General features: G+C 45.9%; 1 protein-coding gene across 2 annotated transcripts in view; it reads left to right on the top strand.

The window, feature by feature from the left end:
• clpxa (caseinolytic mitochondrial matrix peptidase chaperone subunit Xa) overlaps positions 1-20,841 on the top strand; it is a 71,675-nt gene extending 50,834 nt beyond the window's left edge. For both annotated transcript variants that reach the window (XM_072470598.1, XM_072470597.1), the window contains 6 exons: positions 8,415-8,503; positions 10,956-11,120; positions 14,684-14,983; positions 17,130-17,222; positions 17,845-17,951; positions 19,850-20,841. In XM_072470598.1, coding sequence (XP_072326699.1) covers positions 8,415-8,503; positions 10,956-11,120; positions 14,684-14,983; positions 17,130-17,222; positions 17,845-17,951; positions 19,850-19,940 — 845 coding nt within the window. In that variant the 3' untranslated portion in view covers positions 19,941-20,841. The remainder of the gene's footprint in view (positions 1-8,414; positions 8,504-10,955; positions 11,121-14,683; positions 14,984-17,129; positions 17,223-17,844; positions 17,952-19,849) is intronic.
• The last annotated feature ends 5,048 nt before the right edge of the window (positions 20,842-25,889 follow it).

Below are 25,889 nucleotides of genomic sequence, written 5' to 3'. Positions count from 1 at the left end.
GCCCCCCCAGAACTCATGCAGTGCCGGACACGACCAGAACATGTGTGTGTGGTTCGCCGAGCTTCCCGAGCACCTCCCACACCTGTCCTCCACCCCGAAAAACCTGCTCAGTCTTGCTCCCATCATATGTGCTCTATGTAGAACCTTAAATTGAATCAGGCTAAGCCTGGCACACGAGGACGAGGAATTTACCCTACTTGGGGCATCAGCCCATAGCCCCTCCTCAATCTCTTCCCCCAGCTCTTCTTCCCATTTTCCCTTCAGCTCCTCTATCATCGCCTCCCCCTTGTCCCTCATCTCCCGGTATATTTCGGACACTTTACCCTCTCCGACCCATACCCCAGAAATCACTCTATCTTAGATCCCCTGCGTCGGAAGCTGTGGAAATTCCCTCACCTGTTGCCTCACAAATGCCCTCACTTGCATATACCGGAAGGCGTTCCCCGGGGGCAACTTATATTTTTCTTGTAGCGCTCTCAGACTTGCAAACGTCCCGTCTATAAACAGGTCCCTCAGCTTCCTAATTCCTGCTCGTTGCCAACACTGGAGCCCCCCATCCATCCTCCCTGGGACAAACCTGTGGTTATTCCTTATCGGGGACCACACCGAGGCACCCGTCACTCTCCTGTGTCGCCTCCACTGCCCCCAGATCCTCAAGGTTGCCACCACCACTGGGTTTGTGGTGTACCTTTTCGGGGAGAACGGCAGCGGCGTCGTCACCAGCGCTTTTAGGCTCGTTCCCTTACAGGACGCCATCTCCAGCTTCTTCCACGCTGCTCCCCCTTCCTCCCTCATCCACTTACAGACCATCGACACATTGGCGGCCCAGTAGTAGCCGCTCAAACTCGGCAGCGCCAGGCCCCCTCTGTCCCTACTACGCTGCAGGAACCCCCTCTTTACTCTCGGGGTCTTTCCTGCCCACACAAAGCTCGTAATACTCCTGTCTATTTTTTAAAAAAAGGCCTTTGTGATCAGAATGGGGAGGCACTGAAAAACGAAAAGAAACCTCGGGAGGACAACCATTTTAACTGCCTGCACTCTGCCCGCCAGCGATAGCGGCACCATATCCCACCTCTTAAAGTCCTCCTCCATCTGCTCCACCAGTCGCGTCAGGTTAAGTCTATGCAGGGTTCCCCAGTTCCTGGCCACCTGGATCCCCAGGTATCGGAAGTTCCTTTCCACTCTCCTCAGCGGCAGAGCATCTATCCCCCTTTCCTGTTCCCCGGGGTGCATTACAAAAAGCTCGCTCTTCCCCATATTTAGTTTGTATCCCGAGAACTCTCCAAACTCCCTAAGTATCTGCATTACTTCTGGCATCCCCTCTACCGGGTCCGCAACGTATAGCAGTAGATCATCTGCGTAGAGCGACACTCGGTGCTCCTCTCCCCCTCTAAGCACCCCCCTCCACTTCTTAGAATCCCTCAGCGCTATGGCCAGTGGTTCAATTGCCAACGCGAACAGTAACGGGGACAGGGGACACCCTTGTCTTGTACCCCTATGTAGCCGAAAATACCCCGATCTTTGCCGGTTTGTGACTACGCTTGCCACCGGGGCTCCATATAAGAGTCTGACCCATCTAATAAACCCCTCACCGAACCCAAACCTCTTCAGCACCTCCCACAGATAGTCCCACTCCACCCTATCGAATACCTTCTCTGCATCCATCGCCGCCACTATCTCTGCCTCCCCCTCCGGTGGGGGCGTCATCATCACCCCCAGCAACCTTCGTACATTAACATTTAGTTGTCTCCCCTTTACAAACCCTGTCTGGTCGTTGTGCACCACCCCTAGGACGCAATCCTCTATCCTTACCGCCATCACTTTTGCCAGCAGTTTGACATCTACATTTAGGAGTGAGATAGGCCTGTATGACCCGCATTGCAGCGAGTCTTTATCTCGTTTCAGGATTAGCAATATCGTCGCCTCCGACATTGTCGGGGGTAGCATCCCCCTTTCCTTAGCCTCATTAAAGGTTCTCGCCAAGAGCGGGGCCAACAGATCCATATACTTCCTGTAGAATTCCACCGGAAACCCGTCTGGTCCCGGGGCCTTCCCTGCCTGCATGTTCCCCAGTCCTTTAATCACCTCATCCACCTCGATTGGCGCCCCCAGACCTGCCACCTCCTGCCCCTTCACCTTCGGGAACCTTAGCTGGTCCAGAAAGTGTAACATTCATAGAACATAGAACATAGAACAATACAGCGCAGTACAGGCCCTTCGGCCCACGATGTTGCACCGAAACAAAAGCCATCTAACCTACACTATACCATTATCATCCATATGTTTATCCAATAAACTTTTAAATGCCCTTAATGTTGGCGAGTTCACTACTGTAGCAGGTAGGGCATTCCACGGCCTCACTACTCTTTGCGTAAAGAACCTACCCCTGACCTCTGTTCTATATCTATTACCCCTCAGTTTAAGGCTATGTCCCCTCGTGCTAGCCATTTCCATCCGCGGGAGAAGGCTCTCACTGTCCACCCTATCTAACCCTCTGATCATTTTGTATGCCTCTATTAAGTCTCCTCTTAACCTTCTTCTCTCTAACGAAAACAACCTCAAGTCCATCAGCCTTTCCTCATAAGATTTTCCCTCCATACCAGGCAACATCCTGGTAAATCTCCTCTGCACCCGTTCCAAAGCCTCCACGTCCTTCCTATAATGCGGTGACCAGAACTGTACGCAATACTCCAAATGCGGCCGTACCAGAGTTCTGTACAGCTGCAACATGACCTCCTGACTCCGGAACTCAATCCCTCTACCAATAAAGGCCAACACTCCATAGGCCTTCTTCACCACCCTATCAACCTGGGTGGCAACTTTCAGGGATCTATGTACATGGACACCTAGATCCCTCTGCTCATCCACACTTTCAAGAACTTTTCCATTAGCCACATATTCCACATTCCTGTTTTTCCTTCCAAAGTGAATCACCTCACACTTCTCTACATTAAACTCCATTTGCCACCTCTCAGCCCAGCACTGCAGCTTATCTATATCCCTCTGTAACCTGCTACTTCCTTCCTCACTATCGACAACACCACCGACTTTAGTATCGTCTGCAAATTTACTCACCCACCCTTCTGCGCCTTCCTCTAGGTCATTGATAAAAATGACAAACAGCAACGGCCCCAGAACAGATCCTTGTGGTACTCCACTTGTGACAGAACTCCATTCTGAACATTTCCCATCAACCACCACCCTCTGTCTTCTTTCAGCTAGCCAATTTCTGATCCACGTCTCTAAATCACCCTCAATCCCCAGCCTCCGTATTTTCTGCAATAGCCTACCGTGGGGAACCTTATCAAACGCTTTGCTGAAATCCATATACACCACATCAACTGCTCTACCCTCGTCTACCTGTTCAGTCACCTTCTCAAAGAACTCGATAAGGTTTGTGAGGCATGACCTACCCTTCACAAAGCCATGCTGACTATCCCTGATCATATTATTCCTATCTAGATGATTATAAATCTTGTCTCTTATAATGCCCTCCAAGACTTTACCCACTACTTTCCTTCTTTTCCCCCTGGGGGTTGGGACTTATTTAGCCTCTCATAAAAGGTCTTGAACACCTCGTTCACTTTCCCTGCTCTCTGCTCCATATTTCCCGTTTCGTCCCTAACTCCCCCGATCTCTCTCGCCGCCATCCTCTTCCGAAGTTGGTGGGCCAACTGCTGGCTCGCCTTTTTCCCATACTCCTATTGCATCCCCTGTCCCTTCCTCCACTGTGCCTCTGCCTTTCCCGTGGTCAGCAGGTCAAACTCCGTCTGTAGTCTTCGTCTTTCTCTGTATAGTCCTTCGTCTTGGGCCTCCGCATATTTTTTATCCACCCTCAAAATTTCCCCCACTAATCTCTCTCTTTCTTTGCCCTCTTGTTTCCCCTTGTGGGCTCTGATGGAGATCAGCTCTCCTCTAACCACCGCCTTCAGCGCTTCCCATACTACCCCCACCTGAACCTCCCCATCGTCGTTGACCTCCAGGTATCGCTCAATACACCCCCTCACCCTTCCGCAGACCCCCTCGTCCGCCAGTAGTCCCATACCTAGTCGCCAGAGAGGGCGCTGCTCCCTTTCCTCTCCTAGTTCCAAATCCACCCAATGCGGGGCGTGGTCTGAAACGGCTATGGCCGAGTACTCCGTTCCTGCCACTTTCAGGATCAGTGCCCTTCCCAAAATGAAAAAAGTTTATCCGGGAGTATACCTTATGGACGTGGGAGAAGAAAGAGAACTCTTTAGCCATCGGCCTGGCGAATCTCCACGGATCCACTCCCCCCCCCATTTGTTCCATAAATCCCTTAAGCACCTTGGCCGCTGCCGGCCTTCTCCCGGTCCTGCATCTGGACCGGTCTAGCCCTGGATCCAGCACTGTGTTAAAATCCCCCCCCCCCCATTACCAAGCTTCCCACCTCCAGGTCCGGGATACGTCCCAGCATTCGCTTCATGAATCCCGCATCATCCCAGTTCGGGGCATATACATTCACCAGCACAACCGCCTCTCCCTGCAGTCTGCCACTCGCCATCACATATCTGCTCCCACTGTCCACCACTATATTCTTAGCCTCGAATGATACACGTTTCCCCACCAATATTGCCACCCCTCTGTTTTCCGCGTCCAACCCTGAGTGGGATACCTGTCCCACCCATCCTTTTCTTAATCTAACCTGATCCGCCACCTTCAGGTGCGTCTCCTGGAGCATGACTACGTCCGCCTTCAGTCTCTTTAAGTGCGCAAACACCCGTGCCCTCTTAATCGGCCCATTTAAGCCTCTCACATTCCACGTGATCAGCCGGATTGGGGGGCCATTCCCCCCCCCCTTCGTCGACTAGCCATCCCCTTTTTTAGGCCATCTCCCCATCCAGGTCCCGCGCACCCGTCCGTCCCCCAGGCAGCACCTTCCCGCCCCGGTCACCTCATCTCTTACCAGCTCCCCCTTGCCCTCAGCAGCAGCAACCTAGTTAACCCCCCCGCTAGATCCCCCTCTAGCTTGGTTACTCCCCCCATATTGCTTCCGGAAGTCAGCTAACTGGCTGACCTCGGCTTCCCCCGTTCACTCTTTGACCTTCCTACGTGTGGGGCTCCCTTCCTTCCTGCGCCCGTTTTCCCGCTATAATTTCCATAGCGCGGGAAAATACCCGCGCTTTCTTCTCGGCCCCGCCCCCTATGGCGCAGTTCCCTCATTCCCCTTCCCTGTCCCTTTTTCCACCGGCGCCCACATTTCTTCGTGTCCCCCCCCCCATCGGGGGGAGAGAAATTCCCCGTCCAACATTGCTGTACAATAGCCCTCCCCTTTCCCCACTTTACATTCCTGTATCACCACCTCGCTGCTTCTCTCCAAACATCAAACTTTCAAATCTAGTCCAGTTTCTCCTCTTGGATGAATGTCCATGCCTCATCCGCCGTCTCGAAGTAGTGGTGCTTGCCCTGATGCGTGACCCACAATCGCGCCGGCTGCAGCATCCCAAATTTTATTTTCTTCCTATGGAGCACCGCCTTGGCCCGGTTAAAGCTTGCCCTCCTTCTCGCCACCTCCGCACTCCAGTCCTGATACACCCGTATCACCGCATTCTCCCATTTGCTACTCTGTGCCTTCTTGGCCCAGCTCAGGACCATCTCTCTGTCCATGTAGCGATGGAACTTCACCACTATTGCTCTTGGTGTTTCACCTGCCTTTGGTCATCTCTCGAGGACCCGGTACGCTCCCTCCACTTCCAGGGGGCCCGTTGGGGCCTCAGCTCCCATTAGCGTGTGGTGCATCGTGCTCACATAAGCCCCAACATCAGCTCCCTCTGCTCCTTCGGGGAGACCTAGAATCCGTAGGTTTTTCCTCCTCGAGCTGTTCTCCAGGGCTTCCAGCCTTTCTATGCACCTCTTGTGTAGTGCCTCGTGTGTCTCCGTTTTTACCACCAGGCCCTGTATCTCATCTTCATTCTCGGCTGCCTTTGCCTTCACTCCACGGAGCTCCATCGCCTGGACCTTTTGTGTTTCCTTCAGTCCCTCGATTGCCAGTAGCATCGGCGCCAGCACCTCTTTCTTAAGCTCCTCCACACATCGTCGGAGAAACTCCTGCTGGTCCGGGCCCCATACCATCTGGGCTCCATCCACCGCCATCTTGCTTCTCCCTTCTCTTCTCTGCCGCTGCTCCAAAGGATCCTTCGCAATCTGGCCACTACCGCCGCTCCTTTCCATACACACCCGGGGGGACTCCTTCCTTCGTCACCGCACACTGGGTTAGGTCGGGAAAAAATTCCGTTGGGGCTCCCGATAAGAGCCCAAAAGCCCGTTAGAACGGGAGCTGCCGAAACATGCGGCTTAGCAGTGCATCACCGCAACCGGAAGTCAAGCCAGTCATAACAATTTAATGTCATCATTAAGTTTACCTTTTACGTTGGCAACTTTTCAATTCAGAATGTGTTGAGCAATGTAAGCTATTTCATGAACTCCAAATACAAAGCAAAGAAATAAAGCACAAATTCATGGACGATGAAAGTAATTTGAAGAACAGAAGCAATACTGTAGCGGATGTTTCTCTATTTTATCTGATTGAGAACGTGAACTTTTTTTATTCATTCATATGATATGAGCATCCTTGGCAGGCCCAGCATTTACTGCCCATCCTTAATTGCCCTTTTGGTGGTGAGCTGCCCTTTTGAATGCAGCAGAATGGCTTTCTAGGACATTTCAGAGGGCAGATAAAAATCAACCACATTGCTGTGGCTCTGGAGTCACACGGTGGTCAGTGAGGTAAGCATGACGCATTTCCTGCCCTAATGGACATTCATGACCCAGATAGATTTTTTAATGACATTCTGACAGTTTCATTGTCACCATAATTAGAGCTTCTATTTAATCCACCTGCCGTGGTGGGATTTGTATTAGTGCATCCAAGTCTTTTGGTCAGAATTCTGAAATACTAGTTCAATCATGCAACCTATATGCTATCATACTCATAATCTCTGAACTCTCACCTCACTTGATAATTTGCCATATTTGATGTTAAAATTAATCTGCATTTACTCATTATTACATGCTTAATTCTTACTAACCAGGCTTCATAGGACATCACAGAATTCTGCTCTGCGAGTAGTAGAACTGGAGAATTTTCATGATCAATCTGTCAAAAGTCCTGTGACTGCCGTCCCGTACTCTTTCAAGACAGGGACTTAACCCTGGTGTATGTTTCTTTTTTAAAATAAATTTAGAGTACCCAATTAATTTTTCCAATTAAGGGGCAATTTAGCGTGGCCAATCCACCTATCCTGCACACCTTTGGATTGTGGGGGTGAAACCCACGCAGACACTGGTAGAACGTGCAAACTCCACACGCACAGTGACCCAGGGCCGGGATTCAAACCCGGGTCCTCAGCGCCGTGAGGCAGCAATGCCACCGTGCAGCCCTACTGGTGTATGTTTCTGACTGTCCATAAACTACTCTTCCATTGACTTGTTCTGAACCTCAGCTGTGGTATGGCTTGCAGGCCTAGGATGCTGCTAACTAATTCACATGTTAGCTCATCTACCTTTTGGATGGCATTTCCTCCATCAGGAGTCACTCTATCCTCCAAATCATTTGCCCCAAATTATTGGCTGCCACATTTCCTACAGTATAGTAGTAACCAAAATCAAAAGGGACTTTATTTGGTGGATCTAGATGGAGCTGGAGATAAATTACAGAACCCTATTTTCTTTGGAATTGAGCTTAAAATCAAATGTTTATTGACGAAATGAAATGATTTGGATCCCATTGCCATCTTGAGCTAATAAATAATTTTTATTATTGTCACAAGGAGGCTTACATTAATACTGCAATGAAGTTACTGTGAAAATCCCCAAGTCGCCACACTCCAGCGCCTGTTTGGGTACATTGAGGGAGAATTCAGAATGTCCAAGCACCTCTTGGGACTGGTGGTTGGAAAGCGAAGCACCCGGAGGAAACCCACGCAGGCACAGGGAGAACGTGCAGACTCCGCACAGACACTGACCCAAGCTAACCAGGGGCTGGTTTAGCACACTGGGCTAAACAGCTGGTTTGTAATGCAGAACAAGGCAGCAGCGCAAGTTCATTCCCGTACCAGCCTCCCCGAACAAGCGCCAGAATGTGGCGACTAGGGGCTTTTCACAGTAACGTCATTGAAGCCTACTTGTGACAATAAGCGATTATTATTATTATTATTTTTTAGTGCAACGTTGAGGGTTCCTGCTGTTGTCTTTGGAATGATACATTAAACTGTGACTTCAGCTGCTTGCTTGGGTTTACGGCAACGGTTCAATCGCACTTTTACTTCTCCTGGCATGCTGGCCAATATTTATACCAGTGCATCATCAAATAGATGCACTGGTCATTTATCTAATTACTGTTTGTGGGACCTTGTATTCAACTGGGTGTTGTCTTACCAAAATCTATTATTTTGCAGGAATAGTATTCTTGGATGAAGTAGATAAGATTGGCAGTGTGCCAGGAATTCATCAACTACGTGATGTGGGCGGTGAAGGTGTTCAGCAGGCAAGTGATATGCAATTTCAATTCAAAAGAAATAGGCTAATGGGGGAAATGTTTTTATATAAACTATTTTCAGCACGGAATAAAATAATTGACTATGATTATTTATTGGTTCCTGGTTTTAATTTTTGCCTGCAGAGAACAAAGAAATTGACTAAACTTCGGATATTAATTAGAATGGAGAGATGATATTATGATTGGGGCGGAAACTTGCCTTCAACTGGGCAAGACTAGAAACTATATGTTTCAGGCTAAAAAGATTTTTTAAGCGATAGAGAAGTTAAACCTGGTAATTACAGATCTGTCAATTTAACATTGATTGTGGGGAAGTTTATAGAGTCAATAATCCAGAAAAATGTTTACATCTGCATGGACTAATATAAGACAACCAGCTCTAATTTGTTGAGAGAAAAACATGATTGACTAATTTGATTGCATTTTTAGATGAGGTAACAAAGAAGTTGAATGAGGACAGTGCTGTTTATATATTTGGACTTGCAAAGGGTGTTTGATAAAGAACCATATATTCGGCTTGTTCGCAAAATTGAAGTCCATTAATTTAAGGGGGTAGTAGCAGCATAAAATATCAAAGATTCAATGCAAAATCGGAGCTCCTGGTGTAGGGGGGGGTAACATATTAGCAAGGATTGAGGATTGGTTAGCAAACAGTAATAGAGAGAAGGCGTAAGTGCCTCATTTTTGAGTTGCATACTGAAACAAGTAGAGTGCCACAGGGATACGTGCTGGGGCCTCAACTATTTATGATTTATATCAATGATTTGGAAGAAGGGACCAAATGTATGGTTTTCAAATTTGCTGATGACACAAAGATAGTGTTATGGGTCAGGGTTTAGAGAGCCCCAAAGTGTATCATGGAGTTCACCTAATCCACAACTTTGAATAGATTGTGGTTATGGGGAGCACACGGCCCTATTCTGCAGTTGTGATGCAACAGAAATCTACAGTATTTTTAAATTAAAACACTTTATTTATGAAACCAGTTAACACTTTATAAACCCACAGTAAACATCTGAACAACTATCAACACCAATAAATTCCCCAAAGAATACAGTACTCTCTAAGTAACTCTTAATCTTTCCTTGCAACATCCATAAGACAAAAATGAACCCTCTTAACAGAAAAACATCAGGTTTAACTTCACTACTGAGAACAGTTACCACTTTGAAATCACCAAATGACCATTCATAAGCTTGCTGAGATTCATACACATCTTGCTGTGATTGCAGCTTTTCGAAATCTAAAACGAAACTAAACGCACCCTGTAGCAAACAGCCTAAAGCGAAAGTAAAAGCAGACAGGCAGCCCAGCTCCACCCACACTCTGACATCACTGATAAACACCCATTATTTAAAGGTACATCCACTACAGATATTTTTATAAACACCCACTTCTTAAAGGTACTTTCACATGGCAATAGTAAGTTGTGAAGAGGATATAGGAAATCTGCAAAGGGACATGGGTTAAGTGAGTGGGGAAAAATTTGGCAGATGGGGTATAATGTGGGAAAATCTAAACTTGTGCACTTTGGCAGGACAAACAGAAAAGCTGCATATTTAAATGGAGAGAAGTTACAGAACTCTTGAGGTACAGAGGAATCTGGGCGCCCTGGTACATGAAGTTTGCAGATACAGTAAATGATTAAGAAGGGAAATGGAATATCAAAACAGTGATGTTTTGCTACAATTGTGCAGTGTTGATGAAATTGCATCTGGAGTAGTGTGGACAATTTTGGTCCCTTTATTTAAGAAAGGATGTATATGCGTTAGAAGCAGTTCATAGAAGGTTTACTCGGCCTGGGATGTGGTGGGGGGGTGGGGGGGGGGGGGTGTTGTTCTGAGGAAAGGTTGGAAGAGCTGGGCCTGCACCTCTTGGAGTTTAAAAGATTGAGAGGTGACCTTATTGAAACATACAAGATCATGAGGGGGACTTGACCGGGTGAACACTGAAAGAATGTTTCCCCTCGTGCGTGAGACTAGAACGAGGGGACACGGGTTAAAAATAATGAGTCTCCCATTTATGACAGAGATGAGAAGAAATTGTTTTCTCAGAGGGTTGTGAATCTTTGGAACTCTCTTTCCCAGAGAACGATGGAGGCAGGGTCAATGAATAATTTAAAAAACACCACCACCTGACAGTTCCCTTCCAAGCCCGTCACCGTCCTGACTTGCAACTATTTCATCATTCCGTCTCTGTTCCTGGGTCAAAATCCTGGAACTCTCTCCCTAACAGCACTGGGCTGCACCGACACCACATGCACTGCAACAGTTCCAAGAAGGCAGCTCACCACCACCACCTTAAAGACCATATGGGATGGGCAATAAATGCTGGCCTTGCCAGTGACGTCCGTGAATGAATTTTAAATAATTCTGGTTGAATTAGTTCACGTGTGTGTGTATATTTTTTTTTAAATCATTCATTTCTTTTTTCCATGTAGGGGCTACTGAAGCTGCTTGAGGGGACGATTGTAAATGTTCCAGAAAAGAATTCAAGAAAATTGCGAGGAGAGACCGTTCAGGTGGATACTACTAATATTTTATTTGTGGCATCTGGTGCTTTCAATGGCCTGGACAGGATCATCAGCAGGAGAAAGAATGAAAAGGTATGGATACCCTGACTTCTCCTGAACATTTTAGCTTTGAGAAATGGTTGTTGCTAACTGAAACAGACTCCCATTGGCCGCTTTCCGCTGTTTTTCTTTTCTCTCTTCACAATCCTTCCCAAGTGGTCACCTGACATGTGTGATTATAGACAGTCAATGACTGCACATTATTTGGTTGTAAAGGGCGGCACGGTGGCACAGTGCTTACCACTGCTGCCTCACGGCACCGAGGACCCGGGATCGATCCTGGCATCGGATCACTGTCCGTGTGGAGTTTGCACATTCTCCCCGTGTCTGCGTGGGTCGTACCCGCACAATCCAAAGATGTGCAGGGTAGTTGGATTGACCATGCTAAATTGCCCCTTGGCATTTAAAAAAAAAATTATTTGGTTGTAACTTTGTCACAGCCAAACTTGATCCTATCCCTGAATAATCTGTATAAAACAGTGGTTTTATTTTATAAAGAAGATGGTGATGGTGACATATTGAACACTGTTAAGCACCTTAAATAATGCAACCCTTCAGGGAGGTTAGGAATGCATTTTAGCGAAAGCAAGATCAATCGTATAAGTAATGTCCTTTATGGCCACTGATTGAATGATCAGCTCAACCATCATTAAAATGTTCATGATCAAATCAGGATTTATGAGGATGAGGAACATATAAGACCATAAGACATAGGAGCAGAATTAGGCCACTCGGCCCATTGAGTCTGCTCCGCCATTCAATCATGGCTGATCATTTTTGTCATCCCCATTCTCCTGCCTTCTCCCCATAACCCCTGATCCCCTTATTAATCAAGAACCTATCCAACTCTGTCTTAAAGACACTTGGGGATTTGGCATCCACAGCCTTCTGCGGCAAAGAGTTCCACAGATTCACCACCTTCTGGCTGAAGAAATTCCTCCTCATCTCTGTTTTGAAGGATCGTCCCTTCAGTCTGAGGCTGTGTCCTCTGGTTCTAGTTTTTCCTACAAGTGGAAACAACCTCTCCACATCCACTCTTTCCAGCCTCGCAGTATCCTGTAATTTTCAATAAGATCCCCCCTCATCCTTCTAAACTCCAGTGTCCTCAACCGTTCTACATGCGAAAAGCTCTTCATTCCAAAGATCATTCTTGTGAACCTCCTCTGGACCCTTTCCAAGGCCTGCCCATCTTTCCTTGGATACGGAGCCCAAAACTGCTCACAATACTCCAAATGGGGTCTGACCAGAACCTTCTTCAGCCTCAGAAGTACATCCCTGGTCTTGTATCTAGCCCTCGCGACATGAATGCTAACATTAAGGTGCGGAGCTGGGTCAGAGGGGTTGATTCCCATTGGGTCAGAATGGAGGAGAGTTTGTGAAGGGGGTCGGGATGGAAGGCACAAGCAACAGCGCCGCTCCCGATGGCCCCGGGGAAATACTCAGGGAGTCCAGTAATAATAGCTTAATTGAGAATTTGGAGGCAGTTTTGCCAACACCTCCGGTTGGGGGCAGGGTCAAGGGAAATGCCGATTCGGGGGAACCACAGATTTGAGCCAGGGAAGTGGGACGGAAATTTTCAGAAATGGGAGGAGAAGGGGATTAAGACACTAAAAGATTTGTTTCTTGGGGGTCGGTTTGCAGGATTGTAGAACCTGGGAGCGAAGTATAGACTGGAGCAGGTTTGAGATTTTGCCAGGAAGGAGATACAGAGCTTCCCGGTGGAGGAGGTGCTGACGACATGGGGACTGGAGAAGGGGGTAGTGTCGGCGGTTTATGGGGCTATTTTGGAAGAGGAGAAGGCACCACTGGAAGGGATCAGAGCAAAGTGGGAGGAAGAGTTGTGAGAGGGTATGGAGGAGGGGTTCTGGTGTGAGGTGCTCCGGAGAGTGAACGCCTCCACCTTGTGCTCAAGGTTGGGGCTGATACAGCTGAAGGTGGTATATAGAGCACACCTCACAAGGGCGAGGATGAGGTGGCTCTTTGAGGGGGTGAAAGATGTGTGTGAACGTTGCGGGGGGGCGCAAATCACGTTCATATGTTTTGGTCCTGTCCAAAGCTGGAGGATTACTGGAAGGAGCTTTTTAGGGTAAACTCTAAAGTGGTGCACGTGAAACTGGACCGGGCCCTCGGGAGGCCATACTCGGGGTGTCGGATCGGCTGGGATTGGAAACGGGTGCGGAGGCAGATGTTGGAGCCTTCACCTCGTTGATCACCCGAAAGTGGATTCTGTTGGGATGGAGAGCAACCTCTCCACCCTGTGCCCTGGTGTGGCGGGGGGACCTGTTGGAATTCTTGGCTCTTGAGAAAGTTAGGTTTGAACTGAGGGGAAGGATGGAGGGGTTCTACAATTCATGGGCGTTATTCATCATGCACTTTCAAGAATTGGATAACATCGAACATTAGTTTGGGGGGGGGGGGGGGGTGGGGGGGGGGAAGAGAGTTGGGAGGGTTAGGGGGAGGGGGACTGTATGTGTTAATGGTGACTGCGGGTGATTCCTGATTCCTTTTTATTTGTTTATGTTAACATGCGGGCAGTTCTTTGGGGTTGGTGGGAGGATGGGATTGTTGTAGATACGGGCATTGGCAGTATATTCGTTACTGCTTATTGTTTATTGTTGGTGGGTGCAAATCTGGGAGAAAATGTGAAAAAGGAGGAGAATAAAAATATTTTTTCAAAAATGAATGCTAACATTGCATTTGCCTTCCTAACTGCCGACTGAACCTGCACGTTAACTTTAAGGGAATCGTGAACAAGGACTCCCAAGTCCCTTTGTGCTTCTGATTTCCTAAACATTTCCCCATTTAGAAAATAGTCTATGCCTCCATTCCTCTTTTCAAAGTGCAGAACCTCACACTTTTCCACATTGTTTTCCATCTGCCACTTTGCCCACTCTCCTAGCCTGTCCAAGTCCCTCTGCATCCCCCCCTGCTTCCTCAATTGGCAGCTTTGTGTGCTTATGAAACAATAGTGAACATACTTCAAAATAATTCATTGGCTGTTAAGCTCTTTCGAATGACCTCAAGATGTGAAAGGCACTCGCAAACGCAACTTACTTTCTGTCCAAAGGTAAGCAGGTAGGTGGATTGGTCATGCTAAATTGCACTTGGGTTAGGTGGGGTTACTGGGTTACAGGGATAGGGTGGCGATGTGGGCTTAAGTAGGATGCTCTTTCCAAGAGCCGGTGCAGACTCGATGGGCCGAATGGTCGTCTTCTGCACTAAATTCTATGATTCGATGGTTGTCAGAGGCCTTCCGGAAATCTAAATAAATCAGGTAAACTGGTTCTCCTTTGTCTAACTTCCTTGTTACCTCCTCAAAGAACAGATTTGTCAGACATGACCTCCCCTTGACGAAGCTGTGCTGACTAACTCCTATTTTATCATGCACTTCAAAGTACTCTGCGATGTATATCAGCCATGATCGAATGGCGGGGCAGACTCCATGGGCTGAATGGCAAAATTCTGCTCCTATATCTTATGGTCTTCTTATTGTGAATGGGAGTTTTGAAATATTTGGGCTTTTTGCCTCAGTAAATAATTTGTACGCATTAGTACGCTTCTTGCATGACAGTCACATTTTGTCTTTATCTCTACAGTACCTTGGATTTGGCACGCCCTCAAACCTTGGCAAAGGGAGAAGGGCGGCGGCGGCTGCTGATTTAGCGAACACCAGCGGTGATAACAATACTGTTCAGGAATTGGAAGAAAAGGACAGATTACTTCGCCATGTCGAGGCCCGAGACCTGATAGAGTTTGGAATGATTCCAGAATTTGTAGGACGCCTGCCTGTGATTGTTCCACTGCATAGCCTAAATGAGGACACATTGGTGCGAATTCTAACAGAACCTCGAAATGCTGTAATCCCACAGTACCAGGCTTTGTTTAGTATGGATAAGGTGTGAATCACTAATCTTCTCATTCTCTTCTTTTGTTAGTTATTAAAGAGGTGACTTAATATATCTGCATGATAAAAATGATAGCTTCCCTTTTATCTGGATGTTTGTTGTATCAAATGTGGGGGAAGAAATGAAATGACCCTCAGCCCACTAACAAACCTGCTTAGGTCCATTTATTTAACTTCCTTGGATCATTTTCACATTCCTCATTTGAATGCAGACATTCCCATTTTCCTTTACTATTTGTATTGCTCATAAAGTATTTAAAACATCTGGGACTACTGTTTGCTGAAATTTAAGATGATTAAAGACTTCCATTGTTAACTTTAATGCCTAACCCTTAATTATGCATGATTTTTGTGTTTTATTTTCATGTGAAATATCTCCACAAAGTTCTTTGTGCAATGTAGCTATGTAGCTTGCTTCTGGTACCAGCTGCACAAAAATGAAAATTTTGGACTTCAGCTACTGCTTGTCCATTTTTTTTTTTTTTTTTTTTTCTCCAAGCTTCATGCTTAACCCTAACCCTAACCCTAACCTTTGGCTCAAGAATGGCAGTTTTCTGATTGAAATGCATATCGAACCATAGAAATGTTATAGCGCAGGGAAAAAAAACCATGTGTCCCATTGTGTCTGCGTCGGCTGAAAAATAACTAGCCTCCCATTCTAATCCCACCTTCTCACACCCTTCCAAGTTACAGCACTGCAGATGTAGATCCCGATACCTTTTTAAATGAATGGAGGGTTTCTGCCTTAACCACCAATCCAGGCAGCAAATTTCAGACACCTACCACCCTCTGGGTGAAAAAGGTTTTCCTAATATCCACGAGAATCCTTCTACCAATCACCTTAAATCTGTGCCCCTTGGTAATTGAGCCCTCTACTTGGGGAAACAAGTCTTCCCTGTCTACTGTCACTCAGGGCCCTCATAATTTTGGACACTTCACCCCTCTGTCTTTTCTGTTCTAAGGAGAACAGTGCTAGCCTACCTAATCTTTCCTCGTAGCTATAATTTTCCATTCTTGTGAATCTTTTCTGCACTCTATTCATGATGTGGAGATGCCGGCGTTGGACTGGGGTGAGCACAGTAAGAAGTTTTACAACACCAGGTTAAAGTCCAACAGGTTTGTTTCGATGTCACTAGCTTTCGGAGCGCTGCTCCTTCCTCAGGTGGAAGGAGCACCTGAGGAAGGAGCAGTGCTCCGAAAGCTAGTGACATCGAAACAAACCTGTTGGACTTTAACCTGGTGTTGTAAAACTTCTTACTGCACTCTTTTCAGACCAATATGTCCCTTGTGTAATGTGATGGCCAAAACCTTTTTAAAAATAAATTTAGAGTACCCTATTATTTTTTTCCCAATTGAGGGGAAATTTAGGCCAATCCACCTACTCTGCACATCTTTTGGGGTTTTGGGGCGAGACCCACGCAGACACGGGGAGAATGTGCAAACTCCACACGGACAGTGATCCAGGTCCGGTATCGAACCCAGGTCCTCGGCGCCGTGAGACAGCAGTGCTAACCGCTGTGCTATGATGGCCAAAACTATGCAGAGCTCCAGTAGTGGCCTAACCTGTGTTTTATTCATTTCCACCAATACATCCCTGCTTTTGTGTTCTATACCTTGTCCAATAAAGGAAATAATTCCATTTGCCGCCTTTTGCTACCGTATCCACCTGAACTGCCACCTTCAGGAATGTGTGGACATGCACTCCAAGATCTCTTACTTCCTCTACACCTCTCAATTTCCTCCCATTTACTAAATGTTCCCTTGCTTTGTTTTCCCTCCCAAAATACATTACCTCACACTTCTCCAGATTAAATTCCATGACAGTCATGTTGCCAGTTAATACAATTGTAATGTGCTACAAGCTTCCCGTCAGCCTTATTTTAAATGGAAATAATCTGAATCAGTCAAAACATTATTACTTATAATGTGCATAGAATGATACCAGAGACCCTACTTGGCGAACGGGATGATAGGTAATAATTGAAAGACTTGAGCTAAATATTAACCTGTCTTTTCAAAAAAATTACTTCCCCTGAATCTTACAATTTGAATCTAACCATTTTACCTGGAGGAAATAATTTGTGAAATGAATATTTGTTTTGATGTTACTGACGTTCAATTTGTTACACTTTGTGTAGTGTGATCTTAATGTATCTGAGGATGCTTTGAGAGCTATAGCTCGACTCGCTCTGGAGAGGAAGACTGGTGCTCGGGGCCTTAGGTCAATCATGGTAAGTTGCTGAAAAGGTTATTAGAAAGTTCAGTTTACAAGGTTATTGTCCTTTAGCAATTTAAGAGTGAGGAGTTGGGGATGGTGTTGGAAAATTTAATCTCCTGACTGGGTAATGTAAAGTTTTTGTTCAATGTCGGAATAAAAAGATCCATCAAGTAGTTCTATATTTTGAATTCAAACTTGAAATATATCGCAGGCAGGTGACTGTAGTGGGGTACACAGTAAGATGTGTGTGACTGAGTTTTTATAATATCCTTGCTGTTTTGTGAAATCTCATTAAGAATATATTTCAAAGAATTTTACTCTTCTATTTAAAAAGAATGGGTTATTGAAGCAACAACCTCATTTTATTGCTCCTTTAACATAATGTCCCATGACGTGATCAAACTAAATTTGACCAGGAGCCATGCATGGAGATATTAGGGCCTGTTCGATCTGAAGCATCAAAGTAGTACCTTGCACTGCACTCCTCCTTCAAGCGGGAATTAAATGAAATACTCATGTTCCTAAGGGAACCAAGTCTAATTTGGGGGCTTTACATGGTTGGTTTACTGTTTTCTGGGGGTGTGGGTGGTGAGGTGAATGAAACAGCAATTCATGAAAGAAAATTGCATTTTCAGGAAAAGTTGCTGTTGGAGCCAATGTTTGAAGTGCCAAATTCTGACATTGTAGCCGTAGAAGTGGACAAAGACATCGTGGATGGAAAGAAACCACCTGCATACATACGGTAAATTTTGAGTGGTCATGTAGCTCTGGATACAATGCAGACTGGCCGAATCTGATTAATGAGGTGCAAAATCTGTGTATGATTCTAATCTGATCTGCATATTTGTACCATTGAATTTAGAACCCACCGCTTTTAAGATTGGCAATAGCTTCTATTTAACACTCAGCTGATTTAAATTATTTCCAGATTTAGATTATTGTTGGTGATAGTAACACATCTAAGATGCTTAATAGTACAGTTTTTCCCCCAGTGAACTCCCTGAAAGCCATGACTGTGGCAGTGTCTAGGACTTTGCAAGTTAGAATCATAATGTGCAGAAGGAGGCCATTCGGCCCATTGAGTCTACACCGACCCTTCGAAGGAGCATCCTACCTAGGTCCAATCCCCTACCCTATCCCTGTGACCCTACCCAACCTTTGGACACTTAGGGGAAATTTAGCCTGGCCAATCCACCTAACCTGCACATCTTTGGACTGTGGGAGGAAACCGGAGCACGGAGGAAACCCACGCACACACGGGGAGAAAGTGCAAACTCCACACAGTCAGTCACCCAAGGTCAGAATTGAACCCGGGTCCCTGGTGCTGTGAGGCAACCTTGCCGTCCCTTTCCACATTTGCCTGTAAGTCCTGACAAACTGGGATAAGCTATTTGCAACCCTTGCACAATGTTGTGCTCAGTGGGTCTTTTTCCCAGATGCTGCTGAAAGGAAAAACCAAGTCAAAACCCATTTCAGATTTCTGCAACAATATAACAACCATCTTGGTAGCACAGTGACAGTAGAGACTATTTAATAGTATCTCCCTTTATTGTTTAAATATTTTTTCATTTGCCTCCAATCCTACTCTGGTAAAATTGGGCTTTATTTTCTTCCTTTCCCCGTCAAGCAGATGGGATAGACTGGCTAAATCCGTTCTTGCAGCAAATAGCCTTGCCACAATGTAATTTTGACATCTTTTATTTGGTAGATGGAATACAATTCCTGAGGAAATGTAACAGTACGTTTTCTCACAACCCCTCAAGCCAAATTCATGTTGAGAAAATATCACAAATTAGATCTGATGGGCACTGATTAGCCCAAACAGCTGGATAATTTCTCCTGCAGGCCCCGGGACCAAATCATTTTGTAGGAGTCATGCAGTGGAACGCTCTGATCTGCTGAACAACTAAGCTGAAAGATCATTAATTCTGGTAGTGACATAATAGCCATGGGGAAACCTGGTTCTTAAACCTGTCTTGAGTTCATTTGTAATTGTACCAGCTCTTTCGGACTTCATTTGTTGTCTTGGGCGGATTGTCACATTGACAGCATTTCACCTACAACATTTAACAAGTGGCTCTGCTCTTCATAGAAATTGGTTGCTATGAGACATCCTTTTAGATGCTCTTACAGCTTGTATAATATTTTCTGTCCAGCAAGCATACATCAGTATTTGCGGTCTTGTCCCCCTGTTCACCCCACTCACCCACCCACCCCCTCAAGCTTTGCACGTACACTTTTGGTGGGGGGGGAAACACATCAGTTGGTGCTGACTGTACTGGATCATTGCTTCTACTGTAGATTAATTTTAAGCTGCTTGCCTAAAGGGCAGCTATAATGCATCAATATTGGATAACAGCACAATCTTTTATCAAGCATTACCTGAATCTGATCATGATCGTTAGCTACAGTTTGGCATCATTACATTGGGCTTGAGAAATCCGTTTGGTTGCGCCCCTCGTCCTTAAATTTTAGGTTGTTTAAGAGAATGACAAAGACAGGTCAAAGAGGTCAAATAAATTTTAGATTTCACAGGCAGATGATTTGCTGCTGTGCCAAATAATTTGGAGGACTTTTGTTTAAAAACATGTAGATTTCTCAGTTAAGTCATTTTTAACTGATTAGATATTTTGTATTTAGAGCCCCATCCAAGGAACCTGTTGAAGAAGAATATGATTCTGGAGTGGAAGATGATCGGTGGCATCGCCAAGCAGATGCAGCTAATAATTAAACAGCTATAATTTGGAGCAATTTGTGCAAAGATGAGCCTCGTATACAATATGAAACTATTTTTATTTAATTTAATTTTAAATGTGTTATTAACCCAATACTCTCGCCAGAGAAAGTTACCCTTTAAAGAAAATAGCTTTTTTGGAAAGGGCTAAAAGTTTCATCCCCACCCACCCATTTGACATGATCTCAGCAGACCAGTGAAACTGATCATGGATTTGTAAAATAGCAACATTTTGTACAGTGGACATTATGCCGCCTATGAATTTTACTGTAGACACATTCTGAATGTGTTTATTATGATACAATTTTTAACAGCTGCTTCCCTACAGTAACTGCTTAGAAACAAAAGAGGTCATCAACCTCCCCCTCCACCCCAGTACAAAGAACATAATCTTACTGGATGCCCCTTCAGTTTTCTCTAATGTGTCTGAAAATATCACATGTTTCTTTGGGTTAGATGTGCTGTGGTCATGTAACAACGGTATTTTGTTTCTTTTAAAAGGTAGAATTTCTATTTGCGTTCAAGATTTAGGAATCAGATTGAGGCAAAGTTGGGTCACAGCAAGTGTCAATGGAACTAAACAATAAACAGGTTTTACTAACACAGGTATTGCAGGGATTTCAGCCTCTGTTCTTGATTACAATAGTTTGGACATGATTTTGGTTTCATTTTGCTTGTGCTAAAGTATATATAACATTGTTTTAGATACATTTAATATTATGCACAAGAAATAAATCTGTACCATATTTTTCTGTACTTCATTTTATGCTATGGCTGACCAGAAACCGGATTGGCTCTGATCCTTTAGAAATTGACTTTATTGGAGCACTAAAGGATTTGAAGATGAATTATTGCAAATTTCTGGTTATATAAATAAAGTGTATAAATTAAGCACTCACCCAAGTGTGATACTTTTTGACTTTGGCAATCGTTAAAGATTGACAGTGAACTGGCAAACTTAGAATGATTTGCACAAATAATGGAGACTCCTGAGAAAAAAAAGCACAGAAGCTGGCTGCACATTCTGAGATCTATGTCCAATCCAGAACTGCTACTATGTGCAGAGTCTGCAGCAGAGAAAATGCCAGGTGGCACTTTGTGTTTTATCTAATGAATTAGTGGGAGAACCATTATTGTGTAAAATATTTTAATGGGTTGAAGCTTTTACCATGCTGATCATAATTGAGAGTGCCAGGAATCAGAACAGCAACCTTTAGAAATGGGAAGAAGATGAGAGGTTTTCCACCTTTCATCCCCCGATTTACCTATATATCCAGGGGCGTCAGCAACCCTAGGGTACCTTAACAAATGAAATCAACTGTTCGTTCCTGAAGTGTGTGGCAACTGAACCGATGTCTTCAGCCACATATCTATTTGTGCATTTGATGGAAGAACCACTGAACACTTATAAATAATCCTGGAGTTCTGGGTCAAATTCAGCAGCTGTACTGTCATCCCAGCTGAGATCTGGGAACTAGAGGACAGAATGAAACCTGTGACTTTCCAGGTCTTGTTATGGTTCAGTGCCTTATTGGATGGTATCTTTGTCCAATGAGCCAGCAGGAGGGTTTAAATTGTTTTGTTAAATAATTATTGCTGGGTTTCTTTTCAGTTTCCTTTCTGTGTCTCCTGCACCATTACAAAGGAAAAAACGGGATTTATTGAAACTACAGATACAATTAGTCATCATCAATAAGCACGGGGGCGACATGGTGGCGCAGTGGTTAGCACTGCTGCCTACAGCCGTGAGGACCCAGGTTCGATCCCGGCCCCGGGTCACTATCTGTATGGAGTTTGCACATTCTCTCCGTTTCTGCGTGGATCTCGCCCCACAATCCAAGGATGTGCAGGGTAGGTAGGTGGATTGGCCACGCTAAATTGGCCCTTAATTGGGAAAAAGAAAATTGGGTACTGTATTTAAAAAAAATTTAATCAATAAGCTTGCACATAAGATGAGCTATACAATCCAGAATTGTCAACAACATGGAAACATTTGAGTGTGATGTTAAAAATGGGTACGTTTATAAAGCCATTTCAAAATATGGAAAAAAAGGTTTGGAGTTCTTTTTACCTCTGCCATTGAAGCTGTTTGTTAGCCTGTTTGGTCTGTAAACAAATCTCAAAAACTAATGGGTGAATTTCAACAAAACCATGTTTATATTGCATGGCCCAAGGAAGAACTGATTTGATTATGGCGAAGTTGCAGATCTGGATCTTGGAGTATTTTTAATTGATCCTTTAGCATTGGGAGATGGGGCAAATTTTGGAATATTATGAACAGTTTAGAATATTGTTTGTTTTATAATGTTGTAGTTTGTCTCCATTGCGGTGATAGAATTTGTCACAGCTGTCAAAATGTGAGCAGAGTTTTCAGAGTACGTTGTTGGATGTGGATTGAGCTGAAGCCGCCTCTGTGAGATGGAAGCCCTTTATAAAAGGACTTATTTTTTCAGTTTTGTAGTTACAGAGCATACAGAAAGTTGTGATTGTAAAGTTTCTTTTTAAAAGCTATTTTATTCCAAATGTAAACAATAATGACAAAACCACATTCCAACAAAACACAGTTAACAATTTGTACTTTTTCACCCTTTCATCTCCCCACTGCGTCGAACGGCTCCTCAAATATCATGAAAGGCGTCCACCATAACTCAAAGTGCTCTTCTGGCCCCCTTAAGGCAAATTTAATCTTCTCCAACCAGCGAAACTCGCATAGCTCTGCCAGCCAAGCTGCAATTCCCACCCCCGGAGGCATATCTGACCACCACTTCAACAGAATCCATCGATGGGCAATCAGAAGCAAAGGCCACGACATCAGCCCCCTTCCCCTCCAGCAGCTCCGGTGCCTCCGAAACCTCAAAGATCGCTATCATGGGGTACGGCTTCACCTAGGCCCCCACTAACCTCAGTAAGGTCCCAAACACCGCTTCCAGGAACGCTCAAACCTCTATCCCAAAACATGTGAACATGATTCACCAGTCCCTGCCCACACTTCTCTCACCCATCCGTTACCCCTGGGAAGTACCCACTCATCTGAATCATGTGTACCCTATGCACCACTTTAAACTGAATCAAGCTCATTCTAGCACAGGAGGAAGTTGAGTTCACTCGCCGCATCGCTTCACACTGGAGACCCCATCCTATCTCCCTCCCAACTCCCACTTCCCCTTAAACCTTTCCACCAGCGTCATACCCTGCTCTCCCAACCACCCGTATATGGCTTTGATCCCGCCCTCCCCACCTTGTCTGGGAGCAGCAATTTCTCGAGCAGCGTGTACTCCCGTAGTTGAGGGAACGTCGGCAGCTCCTTTCGTGCAAAGTCCAGCACCTGTCTAACCTAAGCTCACTCCTCCTCAAACCTCACCCGCAGTCCATCCAACCCAGCGAAATTCCCTTCCCGAGAACCTATCCCTGACCTGTTCCAACTCCTCCCTCCACTGTCTATACATCCCATCCATCCATCCCATCCCCCCTCCTCCCCCCCCCCCCAAACCTCTACCCCAGCTTAAACTTGTGGTTACCATACAGTGGCGTCAACACTGACATTTGGTCCAATTTAAAGTGCCTCTTCAGTTGATTTCCAAATCTTAATAGTCGGCTCCACCCCCAGACTCCCCGTATACTTCCTTGAGGCTAATGGCAATGGGGCCGTCACTAGGGCCCTTAAACATGAGCCTCTACAGGACTCCCCTTGAACCTGATCCACTCCGTTCTCCCCACCATCAACGCCTCACCTTCTCCACATTCGCTGCCCACCTATGCATTGTGGCCCACTCATGCATTACCTGAATCTCCAGATACTAAATTGCGCCCTTGCCTTAAATGGTAGCACCCCCAGGTTTGCCCGCACCCCGCTGCGTTCACCGGAACACCTTACTCTTCCCTACGTTCAATTTATAGCTGGAAAAAGTCCTGAATCTCTTCAACAGGACCATAATTCTGTCCATACTCTTCAACGGTCCGACATACATCAGCACACATGCATAGTAGTGTGTCAAGTTCGGGAGCACCAACCCTCTCTGCCTTTGTAGCAGAACCCACTTCATCCTCGGTACCATCCCTGTCCACTCACAGTCTGAGACCAGCGCCTCCACCTTCTGGGAAAAGGCCCTGGGGACAGAAATCGCGAGGGACTGAAAATCAAACGGGAACCTAGGCACCACATTCCTGCACCCTCCCTGCCAACATCAAGTGCAATGTATCCCACCTTTTAAAGTTCCTCCTTAACCTCTAACGCTAGCCCTGTCAAGTTCCACCTATGCATTGTGGCCCACTCATGCATTACCTGAATCTCCAGATACTAAACCGCTCCCTTGCCTTAAATGGTAGCACCCCCAGGTTTGCCCGCACCCCGCTGCGTTCACCGGAACACCTTACTCTTCCCTACATTCAATTTATAGCTGGATAAAGTCTGCTGCCCATACTTTTCAACGGTCCGACATACATCAACAGATAGTCTGCATACAGTGATACCCGGTTCTTCCTACCCACCCACTCATAATCCTTCGCCACTCAACCAACGCCTGACGAGTCTTTGCCAAGGGCTCGATTGCCAATGCAAATAACGGTGACAGTGGACACACCTGCCTCACCCCCTATGCAACCCAAGATACCCCAAACTCATCTCAAATGTTCAATCACCAACCATATACGGGTGGTTGGGAGAGCAGGGTATGACGCTGGTGGAAAGCATGCAACAATCGCACTCTGCTGCAAATTTCGATCCAAACCCAAACCTTCCCAGAACTTCAAACAGGTACCTCCACTCTACCCAGTCAAATGCCTTCTCCATGTCCGTGGACATAATCACCTCTGGCTCCTGATCCCCTGACGGAGTCATAATTCCATTCAGCAACCTCCTAATGCTACTAGAGAGCTGCTGCTGACACCTCACCATTCTGGTTGAACTCCACATAGCTCTTAATCGGCACACTCACCTGCCCACAAAACCCCTCATCAGCTAAAAGTTCCAAGTCCAACCTCCAAGCTGGCCTCTGCACCTGTCCCGAACAAGCCTCACCTCTAATCAGTGTGGCACATGGTCTGAGATCACAATTCCTGCATATTCCGCCCCTACCGTTCTCACCAATGTTGCCTGGATCACCACTGAAAAAATAAATCCTGGAATACACTCTATACACGTGCGAGAAGAAGGAGTTCTCCTTTCCTCCTGAGTTCTAGAACCTCCACGGATCCATTATCCCCATCCTTTCCATGAACCCTCCCAGCTCTTTTGCCATTCACGACCTTCCCATCGACTTGGGGCTCGACCTATCCAACCTCAGCTCCATTACACAATTAAAATCCCCCTCCACACACACACACGCACACACAATCAACTTATGAGAGTTGAGGGCAGCACAGTGGTAGCACTGCAGTCTCACGGCGCCGAGGTCCCATGTTCGATCCCGGCTCTGGGTCACTGTCCGTGTGGAGTTTGCACATTCTCCCCGTGTTTGCGTGGGTTTCACCCCCACAACCCAAAGATGTGCAACTTAGGTGGATTGAACATGCTAAATTGCCCCTTAATTGGAAAAATGAATTGGGTACTCTAAATTTAAAAAAAAACTTATGAAAGTTGAGTTCCAGAATTGCTCCCAATAACCTCTTTACAAAACCAACATTGTCCCAATTAGGCGCATACACTTTTACCAACACCACAGGCGTCCCCTCTAATACCCCATTCGCTATCACATAGTGCCCCCCCCCTCCCCCCACCACTCCCCCCCCCCCCCCCCCCCCCACCCACCCACCAGGGTCCGGCACCTCCCAAGCCCCCGTTAACCCTGTTCTCTTGCTCAACAAAATGGCCACCCTCTCTGACTTTGAATCAAACGATGAGTGAAACATTTGTCCCACCCATCCCTTCCTGAGCCTCACCTGATCTTTCATCCAGAGATGCGTCTCCTGCAAGAAGATCACCTCCGCTCTAAAGCTCTTCATGTGCGC

This window comes from Scyliorhinus torazame, chromosome 12 (assembly GCF_047496885.1).
Source record: "Scyliorhinus torazame isolate Kashiwa2021f chromosome 12, sScyTor2.1, whole genome shotgun sequence".
Lineage (NCBI taxonomy): Eukaryota > Metazoa > Chordata > Chondrichthyes > Carcharhiniformes > Scyliorhinidae > Scyliorhinus > Scyliorhinus torazame.
The sequence above is the reverse complement of the archived record's forward strand: the minus strand, read 5'-3'. Positions and strand labels throughout refer to the sequence as shown.